Below are 12102 nucleotides of genomic sequence, written 5' to 3' on the forward strand. Positions count from 1 at the left end.
AGTTACGCTACTGTAGAAGAGTCATCTTACCGAGAATTGTTTATTTTTGTCGATATCAACAACGAACTGGCCTATGGACTTGAAATTTTTTATGAAGAATCATTTCTGTATAAGCAAAATCGATTTCAATGATGGATTATGTCACTCCATGGGATTTGGATTAATTTTAGCGAACATTTTTCTCCTAAGTAACCATAAATTTATTGCAATCATGGCATTAATTTAACATGTGACATAGGAACACATGTAGCATATTAAATGAGAAGTTGAAAAATGTTGTATGCAACCTCAAAGATACAAGGTATGGTGAACCCCTTACCCTACAGTAGACAACGCACTAATAAGTTTTATTATAACGTCTAAATAACAGGAGTTTCTACACAAAGCAACGGGAGAGTAGGCTAATAAACAGAGGCCCGTGTAATTGTTGTAGCGTAGGTCAGTGGCGAGATGTGGGACAAGCCCGCACGCGCACCCACTGGCACTCGCAGTGCTCCACAATAAAATGAACACAAGGTCTGCGGTATTGTAATGATCCTTAGAGTATAAGAGACGACATGATAATAACACATGGTTCATCCACTTCCCAACTGGACAATCGAGCCCGGCTTTGACTGCCTCAGCCATTCCTCGCACAGTAGACCTAGCTACATTCTTCGCCGCAAGGCAGTCACAAACCTAATCACTATGCAAAGTTGTAATGATTCTTAGAGTATAAGAGACTACATGATAACACATGATTCATCCACTTCCCAACTGGACAATCTCGAACCTGGCTGTGACTGCCTCAGCCATTCTTCGCACAATACACCTAGCTACATTCTTCACCGCAAGGCAGTCACAAACCTAATCACTGTGCGAGGTTGTAATGATCCTTAGAGTATAATAGACGACATGATAACACATGATTCATCTACTTGCCATCTGGACAATATCGAACCTGGCTGTGACTGCCTCAGCCATTCCTCGCACAGTAGACCTAGCTACATTCTTCGACGCAGGCCAGGTGTAATATAGCCCTATTCTAATCCTGATAAACTATCAACGAAGTACAGTATTATGACTGATGACTGTGAGTTGTAACTGTCAATTGTTATTAGTTGAACAAATGTATAACTTCTGTTATCTTATGACACTGTACCTATCCAACATATTTTCTTTCTACAATATATTTTATTTTCTTTGTAGAAAGATAATTGGTGATTTAAATATAAATTGAGCCTGTTAACAGAAAAATACCGTATGTTTTTACATTTGCTTCTAAATAAGAAAGTGCTTGAAACTTCGTGTTAGTTTTGCTAAACAGAACGAATGCAACAAGCGAATAATCCTATTGTGTTTTGCGCATTACAAAATTTTCAAGGGTATTTTATGTGTTTCGATCCATGAAAAATGCTTTTCTTACAAAAGGTCACTATCAATTTTTGCCTTAGTTTTCGTTTTAAGATTATAGTGAAAATTGAGCCATAGTGGAACAAAATTGAAAAACATATATTGCGCAAACTACAATACTCTTTTATCCAGGGACAATAAGCGAAAACCTTAGAAATAATTATGAAAGAAAATGTCTTTAACAAAAAAAATCATTAAAAACATATTAAAAACTTGTAGCCTTTGATAAAAAAAACCATACAAGGTACCTCTTCAGTTACAGTGGTAGTTACTTGATGGTTCAGCTTCGGCCAGTCAATACACACCTGCAAATCACCGGTATAAGTGGATAGTATTAACTGAAGTATCAGTTTAAAAGTGTAAATCGGAAAACTTGGATGATAGTCATTACTTGAAAAGTGCTAGTCTTATGATTGACACGCGGGCACGCCATCGCCATTCAACCAATTGAAGTTATCTCTGGGATTTCGTTTCTGTCTTAAACTTAACACAGAAAAGTTCTTGGTTTTAGGATGAAAGAACTAATGTGAATTTAATAAACCTAAATCATTAGTTTTGTCTTTAATTTACCTTTAAACCCTAAAATTACATAGAATATAAACAAATTAATTTAATACCAAAGTTATTAGCAACATTTATCCTTAAAAGAGGACTCGTGCTTCCTAAATCAACCTCAGGCATTTACGGGAGATATTCCCCCTTACACCTAACCTCGGCGTTGGCGCGGCAGCGTGGCAATTAAATGTATTCTGTACCACAAGCCAATGCCCCTCGTATGTAGTGTCCCTGTGTATATTATAGCACAAATCCGTCCAGCTGTACACAGCCAGGCACACTGGACGTCGGGTTGTGCTTGTGCAACCAATGTGCACCAAATGACTTGCACGGTGACGCCATCGCCCCGCCCTTTGCGACTGCCTACGTCCTAGCAGATGTGGCGAACTTGTCGAATAAACTACAGTCAACAATATTGTACTCAAATACAATGGACTTTCTACCGTTAGTGAAACAGATCGCATTTCTGCTCAAAACGACGTTAAACTTAATACCTTAATTGTACAGAATATATAAATCTAGAAGGTACGAATCGATATCGAAAATCATTACGTTATTTATTAGTTATTGTGGCTACACGAACTTATCAAAAGTATCCATAACACATATCGGAATATATAGACGCAGGTTAATAAACTAAAGAAAATAGACTTCTTAATATTCCTTTAATATTTCAAACAGATAACTTAATACCTTAACTGTACAGAATATATAAATCTAGAAGGTACGAATCGATATCGAAAATCATTACGTTATTTATTAGTTATTGTGGCTACACGAACTTATCAAAAGTATCCATAACACATATCGGAATATATAGACGCAGGTTAATAAACTAAAGAAAATAGACTTCTTAATATTCCTTTAATATTTCAACAGATAACATCGTTCTCATAAGAGACTAAAAATGACATATATATATATATATATATATATATATATATATATATATATATATGTATATATATATGTATATATATGTATGTATATATATATATATATATATATATATATATGTATATGTATATAACCCCTTATTAGTGCAAGTACGATTCTCTTGTAATCATAGGTTAGTGTAATTTCCACTTTCATTTCTATTCATCCGAATTCTTGTCCATTCGAATTACTTTCAGCCTTAACTTATCCGGATACTCGAGATCGTACATTATTGTTGTATGCAAGCAATTCTTCCATACGAAATTTAAAATTATGTCCTTTATATAAAATGAATCATCGAGAAGAAAACCACTTGGAACTTCCGCTTTTCCCAATAATGCTTAAGGATCATTTAAATTACAAAAACAAAATATTATTTAAATTTGTTCGAAACAGTTAGTATATGACATCCATTCAATATCCATTCAATAATTGCAAAAGAAAATCTAACAGAACGATGAATCATAAATGTACTAACTAACCAAACCACATTAATTTTATCTTAAACCACGAAATAGCTAGTTTTTATTAGCTTCAAGATATGACAGCCAGAACAAATGTTTATCAAACAGTTTACACTAAGAAATCCATCTCTACTGCAATTTATTTTTTTATATTATGTAACGATACATAATTTAAAGTATTTTTTTTATTTATTCGGTTAATTTATTTATCATATACGATCAATGTACTTTCATAAGACTTGCAAAATTCAGTCAAACTGAACAATTTATGTATCTAGTTAGAACTATTGACGTGTTTTGTTTTAGTGTGAATCACGGAAGTACCAACTTTAGACGATTTTGTGGTGTGACTCCACATATTTCGTTACTAATCGCCAACCAAAGAGATACTTCTCCCAGAAAATGTTATCCTATTCGGACTGTATTATAACTGCAATATATTCTCACTCAAATATTACAAAAACTGAGGGGATGACTTCATAAACTCTTTGTTAGCTATTGGAATATTAACAAGTTTGCTTACTAAAAAAGACCTCTCTATGAATGTATGTGATGACCTATACAAGCTCACCCTAAGCACAAGATATTTTATTGTGGATCCATAGAATCGTATTGTGAGCGTGACCTAATACATTTGTAAGCAACTTGTGTACATGATTTTATTATATTATATTGATCGATTGGATTCAGTTTTATTTGTGGAATATTGACATGGAGGACTACTCAAATTTAGCAAATATAATCTATTCCTCGAAGAGCAACGTTGAAGCACGAATTACTTTACCTCGATAATATCAGCGCAATCTCGCAACCGCTAACTTTGCTTATGGGTTTATAGTTTGCTATACATTGAAAATAATATTTTTTTTTTTAATGACTATTTAGTTCCCTTTTCTTTTACCATACGTCTTTAAGTCTTTTTTTTATTTTTTACTATTTTTGTATTTCAGAAACCAATAGAGATATAAAACTCAAATTTCGTACAATTATTTTTTTTCAGACTTAAATCGAGAGAAAATTAATATTGTATTAACCCATTACATTTCAATATGGCGGATGATTCAAGTTTTTAAAGCTTAATACCGTAAAAACTAATACGATTCTAAAACCTTTAAAAAAAAAAATAATAAAAGTTGCGGCAATTACTCACAAACATTTCGGCAACCATACCATTACAATCGGTTTGTAAATAATGTAGATATAAGCTTTTGACTGTTGTAATCCACGGTTAATGATTCCGTAAACCCCTAAACAATGCAGATTCTGTCGTGCATTACAACAGTTAAAATCTTACATCAATATTAATTCTTAGCCGATTTTTATCTTGTTACACCCTGTACACTAACGCCAACTTATGCGGTAATCGGATATTTTCAGTAAATTACATTCATATGTGACGAGAAAATTACCTCAACTTACAGTAATTACGGATTAATTTTTACCGGATGTTTTACTTTGATGCTTTTATTTTCATCAGCGTTTATATATTCTTTAAGTCTTATTTCATTAAACGATTATGGAAGATACAGCAGGAGAACGTGGAAAGATAAAATGAGACATCATATATTTACGTGTGAGTTTCGGGATCAATGAATCATGTTGTCACTGACGCTCTGTGTTTACCTGTTATCTATAGTGTTGATAACCAGCAGTGTTATCAGTTATTGTTCGTTCTCACACATTCTCTCATAAACTAAACCTAACCTATTTTCAGGAGTAGCTAACGGCGATAAAATATTTTAAAGAGTATAAATTGCAAATAAAAAGTAAACGACATTACACGACTTTGATCTAACGCGACGCATCACAAGCCCTAGATTGCGTAATAGTGGGTGGATAATAAAGTAGATGATAAAGTACAAAGCACATGGAGAGCTGGTTGCTGCAGGTAATGAAGTATGCTACGTTCACGCTTGGATAACGGGATGCAAGTCATCTAGGTCAACATAACAGAGCCATAGCCTAAACCTATCGCATATGGGAATTTATCAGGACCCTGTCTTAGGCTCCATTCTGTTCTTTATTTCATATTTTCGCTTTCAGACCTTAGCAGGTAGTCATGGACCAATCGTCTAAAGTTATCATTAGTTCAGAATAAGCCTTTGAGGGCAATAATATCTTCGAGGATGATATGAACCCCAATCGTGTAGAATGATAATATTAACAGTTCTTGACCAATTATCTTAATTTATGTTTCGCAACTACAATGTATATGACAAGCTCTTACAGGTGAGTGACAATTAGGATGTACCATCTACTAGTCGAAATCAAAGAGTTGGATGTATCAACGATTAGAACTTTATGGGAAAGTGATTGAAACGAAAACTATTTTAGTCTGTAAGTAAATGGTTTGTGAGCCTATAAGCAAGAATTCAGTATAATAAGTAATTTTTTTTAGAATCCGTCTAGCCATTAATGATCAAAGGTTAAGAAGAGCGTATAGCCATATGGCACCATTATGTTGTAATTCTATAATTGCTGGAAACTAAGTTTCTACTATTATAGCTTATGCTTACTACGAGACTGGAAAGTGGAAATCCAGCATACTGACAATGCTTTTACAGTTACACAGTTCAGTTGGCATATTTAAATTACGTCTTTTACTCATGCTATCACCATTACGAGAATCATGTTTTATTCATCGTTGTGTAATATTCACTCGAACGACCATGGCTGATTTAATAAAGCGATAATATTTCCGCCCTTCTCTTTATGGAACTCATTAGAGCTGTCTAAATACAAATGTCATGAAACTGTTAAACACGTTCCGATAATGGTTCCTTAAGATACGTTCACCTTTTAGATGCTTTCAATCGATAGGATAGTTCACCAGAGGATAGTTTCAATTGCATTGTCGTTTCTGTTACTCCCTTCGAATAACATCGAATGCATATTGCAAACTTGGCAGTTACGACTATGCTGTGTCAACTGCAGGTTCAGATGACCCATGCATGAGCTTGAGCGGTTTCTGAATTCGTATTACTTATCCAAGAGAACAGTAATTTGTACATACTGACCATTACCGCGCTGTTCTCTTCTTTGACCCTTTATGCCTTTGTTAGACTTCCACTTCTCCAAATACTTCCATTTATCAGTTTATAACAGACTTTTACAGTTTGTGAAATTTAACTTAGTACAAGTAACTTAAATTTCTTAGATAATAATTAGAAATGCGCCAAAACTCTGTTATTTGTCAGCACTAGAACATCCGTATTAACATAAAAATAGGATCTTCAACGTCTAAATTAAATTGTCGGAAAACATTCCTGACACTACTTAATATACTAACATAATTGATGGACACTATTCTGGTTTTGCTGGCAGTGAAGCCTCCTATCACAATAATAAAATTATATAGACACTTGAAACAAACATGTATTTTGCATAGCATTATGATGTGAGTTGGGGTCATTGTATGGTTAACTGGGCTTCGTGTGTTGACACCATTACTACTAAAAAGACCGGGGAAATTAATGTGAAGATGTTCCAGCGCTATCGGTTTGATTTGATTATTGAACTTGTGCTCCTTATCGGTGCAGTTCGCTATTTCCTCCGGCCATGTTAGCAGTCATGGGCGATATCAGCTGACCTCAGCTCGCCATAACCGCTCACAGCGAGTCTTCTGTCACGAGGCTGGGACGGTGTCATCGCGATAAACAGCATCGGTGTCAAGCCACAGCCAACTTTCACTGCAGTCCTCACTGCGCTGTACCTGTTTTGTCCGGGTGAAAGTCCTCAAAGTATCAAGGCCAAGTAATGACATCTGGGCATAATTGGGACTTGCCACGCGACGACCACCACGACTCCACATGGCGTCATTAACCGCCAATTTTAAGTAGTAGTTCGTGTTCTAAACGAATAAACCGCGTGGAAGGCAACCAAACAATTGCAGATTTAGAAACTTTGCACAACTTCATGGCGTTTTTGTCTAAATTATTTTTTAACTCTTGGTATCTTACTCCAAATTGCTTTAATTTTAAATTATATAAAGAACATGTTAAACTATTTGATTCAATAACTTACCCTTCAGTTTTCATTATACTTTTCTGTATATCCACCATAATAAATTAGCTTTAATGAAATTATTTATGGCTGTAATTTGTTTGCTTTTTTATTTATTTAAATTGTGACTACGAAATCTAAAACCCGCTTTATGGTCGAGGGATGCTCTTGAAAACTAATCATCGTGGATGTATGACATATTGTGTTCTGGTGTTGTCGAATATTTTAATAAGAAAATTGACATTTGCTCATGCTCGAACTTCGAGACACGGCAGTAATTCAAAGAACAGCTTATACTAATTCTTTTGCATCATTCAAACTGTTCACTAAGGCATTAATGTAAGTAATTAATGCATGACAATTTTACTTTCAGACACTATTGAGAACATTGAGGTAACTAACATTTTTCTGATTAGTTTTTATCAATCCTTTTCATAAACAAGTAAACTTGTAATAAAGAATTATCATATTAATGATGATAGCAGATATTTTTGCGTGTGGCAGAGCCACAATACAGAGAACGGCTATCACTCATGTCACTGTTGGCCGTGATTCATCACGTCATCAGTCACGATCAGCTGAGGACCACTCGCCCACACGTGGCCCCTGACCCGGCCCGACAATACCATCAGTACTGTTTGTTACTCACAGTCTCGTTGAAGAGCTGTCGTGGCGTCCGATGGACCCCGTTCATTATCCTGTTTGAAATAACCACACAAACGAGCGCGCAAACACAACACAGACGCACTCGCACGAGGCGCAAGACACTGGAAGTAAATCCGACTTAGTGGGCGGGCTTTGCGCAGGGACGCCGCGCCGGCCCGGCTGCAGCCATAACCAATCCAACAGGTTGGTTCCAGTGTTGCCACCTTCACACCGCGCTAGTCCCTCGCTTCTGGCCGCAGACATCATTGTTGCGACCGCTCCAACGTTATCTCTTATCAGTTTCTTGTTATAAGCCGATGTTTGTTTTAACACGTCAAATACTACTGAACTAAACTGAAAATTGATGCTTTTCCAAAAGATGTATAGGTACAAAATGCTCAAACAATTATTTCTATATAAATTATAAAGAATAATTTTGATGATGGTTTTCAATAAAATCATTTCATCTTCTCTATGGCAAAGACAGTGAGTGAGTCCTTCTGCGTCACAGTCACGAACTTGTTTACTTTGTACATGTATTTTAACATCACACTAAAGAGTACTTTTGCTTAACGACTATGGGCAGTGGTTTGGTAAAGAGAGGTTATGGGGTATGGCCTACAACCTCCCGTTAAAATACGGGGTACTAAAATATAATCCACGAGAAAAAAAAATTTAAATATAATGCACGTATAGGAAACCAATTAAGCATCGTATAGCTCACAATCGAAGGTTTTTGATAAAGGGGATTATTACGTATAAAATTTTGATAATTCCCCTTTTTTTAATTCTTCGTAGTCGTGGACAACTTAGGTTAAACCAGAATGGTGACAGGCGTAACAATTGCCAACCTGTCCCCAAGGCTCTCTTTCATTATTATTCTACCCTGTTATAAAGAACATTACGATTTGGAGGTATCCTCTGAAGAATTTAAGAACGCTAATTTCATTCTTAGTTCATCTCTGTGTCCGAGCAGCTTAAGAAGAATTCCAGTGTCCTCGATAGTGTCCGAACAGCCTAACTTACGACTAAGTCTTACGATTGTACAGAGTTACGAACGCAGTGGGATCATTGCCTACATTTACACGAGAGCTTTGTGGATTAGAAAGGGTCGGTTTTGTGGATACCCTGCTGCCGACCGGCCATTTCATCACCAATTCTTCTCCTATCAATTTATTATCATTATCCTACTTTGTTTCCAATTTTGTTACTGGCAAACCTCTTCCAGAAGACCTTTTCCCCTCCTATTATTCCATGCCAACTTATGAAACTTCTGGCCAGGAATTGGATACCCAACAGGCTCGGTACAGAGCTATTACATACTGGTGGAGTGGGCTATGCGGCCTAGTTGGTGATTTGGAGAAGACGTCATGCCTATTTATTACTGAGCTCCATTACAGTCTAGCTGCGTAGTCCTTTAACAAGCTTAGTTACTCGTGGTAATGTTGGATGGAACTTCTTCGTGTGGATAGTGAATATCACACCCGAAAATGTTCAAAAATTTACAAAAACATAGTTGTAAGATTTTAACACTTGTGTCTAAAACTATATTTTTCTGTATTACTATTGTTTCCCCTTTCTCCAATTGGTTTTTTCACAACAATAAAGTTTACTTGTTACATGTATTTTATTGTTATTACTTACAACAAAATTCTATAAATAACCTCATACACCAAAATTACGTCTCAAAATCATTCTTCCAAAACGTCCATGCACTGTCCCCCAAAATTATGCAATCATAGTTTGGAAAATCAAGATCTGTCAAATTTATGTGAAAGGTCATGCTAGATTAAATTTGTTAATTTGACTTTATCGACTTGATCAGCCTTTATCAAATAATTTGAATGTCTCGTATTTCTCATTATTTCTCAACAAATGATGGCAAACCAATTGATCAAGACTGATTGGCTAGCATTAGGATCGGTTAGAGTTCTTTAAGTTTTGGTGGTTGTGATTTCCAACATTACTTGTCTCATATATCCCTGCCACACCTGAGAACACATTTGGACATTTAATTAACTGGGGTTGCCTGCACCCCATTTAGAGGCACGAAAGTGTCAAACTCTAATTAATTGTGAGAGTATAACTGCTTACTTGAAACCTGAAACTCGCGGATTAAACGTTTGCTGAACTAGGTGAGGTAAAAATAATATGGCATCAAGGAACTCGAGTCGAATACAGTAGTGTTTGGATAGTGACTCAAGACGCAAACGTTACGTTATGTGATTCCAGACAAATCCACTATCGACATGGATTCTGGGAACTTTCTGATTGTACCTACTTCCTCTAGCGGGGCATCATCGATCGTAACGAGTGGGCTCCACACTCAGTAAGTTATCAGTTTTGATTATATTATTTTGCTTTGTATTGAGTCTACATTAAAGCTACCTGATATTTCATATTTCTTCAAAGTTCCAAGTACTGTCACGATCTATGCACGGATCAGCTTGCCGTGCCGCTAAACCAATTATCTCAGGAATTGTCACAAGTCTGTTTCACACCTCCTGATAGAGAATCCATTGAAGTGATGGAGAAACCTACACAACTTAGCTACATGTTCAGTTCCTGAGCTGATCACTTACATAGTGAAATTAAGTATCACGCAATAAGCTGCTGGACGCGCATCTGAAGCTCAGTTTTTAACATGGTGCTAAGATTTTTAACTGCGATTTTTAAATACGAATTCGTCTCAAATATATAAATTTCACACTGTAGAAACTTAGATTTTAGTGTCTCAATACCAATGAATTTTTAACGACACATTATCTATTAATACTAAACGTTCATAATTCGTATTAAATAGAGTTTCTTATGGGAAAATCTAAACTGAATAGAATTATAAACTATTACCATTAATATCATTTTTAGTGTTAATACTAGCGTAAGCAGTTTTAAGCTAAGATACTTAAAAACATACTTAATTCTTGGCCAGGATCCATTACTCCGGCTAACCCAATAAATTTAAGTATCATAAGGGATTAATTTTTCACAAACTTAATTAATTTTAAAATCAAATAGGCCCAAATTGGTAAAAAATTAATAGAATGTAGTTATTAATGGTCACCACCAGGGATGACCACTTAAGGACAGGGAACTTGATAAACTAATATGCATGTGGGGAGAATAATGTTACATAATACATACATGTGTTTGAACAATATTTATAAACCAATCTCCAAATAGGTTATTTGATCTTATTTGAGTTATTACTTAAATCCATGGGAACAACATGAATCAATTGTGCAGAGGAAGTTTTAATCAAGTAAAGCTTAGAAAGCACTGGATTTATAGTGAGGGTTAAAGATAGATCTGCCTAGGTAGGCACATGTATCACTACTGCCCACCTCACAATGCTCCGACTCTCTGCTTGTAGTTTTCCCATCTATCTATACTGTTCGGCAATCAACAGTTAGGTAAACAAATTGCCTTTTCTTTCAATAATAAACTACTCATCATTTTGTGGCTATGCACACATTTAAGGTTAAATGACAAATCAATTCCCATGGTTGAAGGAAATAATTTAAAAAAGAAAATATAGATTTTGTAGATGCACAGTTACATTATAAATTTCATTGCTCTTTCTCTAGTACTGACCATAGACAGATTGATACACTTACGTATATGGATGGATTTCTTAAAAGAACTTATTTTCCACTTTTATGGGACTAAGAAGAAATATTTTATTATCATAACAAACTTTAAAATCTATTTCAGCACCTATATGATATTCTGTCCTATACTATATAGGTATATATTTTTAAAGCAGGAGAAATTGTATAAGGGTATTTAACTTATATTTCAAATTTCAACCAAATTAGTGATTTTTAACCAATTGTTATGGAGTGAATTTTACATTTTTATTAAAGAGATGAGGTTTGTGCCACGTTAAAATATCTTTCTATGAATCAGTTGGCCTTAGAAAGTAATAAGGCAACACGGGCCACCTCACTCATTCTAAAAATTATTAATCTCATATAAAAATACTCCTGTCCCTGATTAAACATTTGCCTTAAATTAATATGAAGTACCTAATTCTCTATAATGGTGAAATTTTTATCAAAATCGTTAAAGAAGCATTTAACAATATTGTAATGCCCGAATTTAACTG

The 12102-nt window shown here is 35.1% G+C and overlaps 1 protein-coding gene across 1 annotated transcript in view; it reads right to left on the minus strand.

The window, feature by feature from the left end:
• LOC124357168 (four and a half LIM domains protein 2) overlaps nucleotides 1-8121 on the minus strand; it is a 492077-nt gene extending 483956 nt beyond the window's left edge. The window contains exon 1 of the mRNA XM_046808680.1: nucleotides 7999-8121. Coding sequence (XP_046664636.1) covers nucleotides 7999-8043 — 45 coding nt within the window. The 5' untranslated portion in view covers nucleotides 8044-8121. The remainder of the gene's footprint in view (nucleotides 1-7998) is intronic.
• Between the last annotated feature and the right edge of the window lie 3981 nt (nucleotides 8122-12102).

This window comes from Homalodisca vitripennis, chromosome 3 (assembly GCF_021130785.1).
Source record: "Homalodisca vitripennis isolate AUS2020 chromosome 3, UT_GWSS_2.1, whole genome shotgun sequence".
NCBI lineage: Eukaryota > Metazoa > Arthropoda > Insecta > Hemiptera > Cicadellidae > Homalodisca > Homalodisca vitripennis.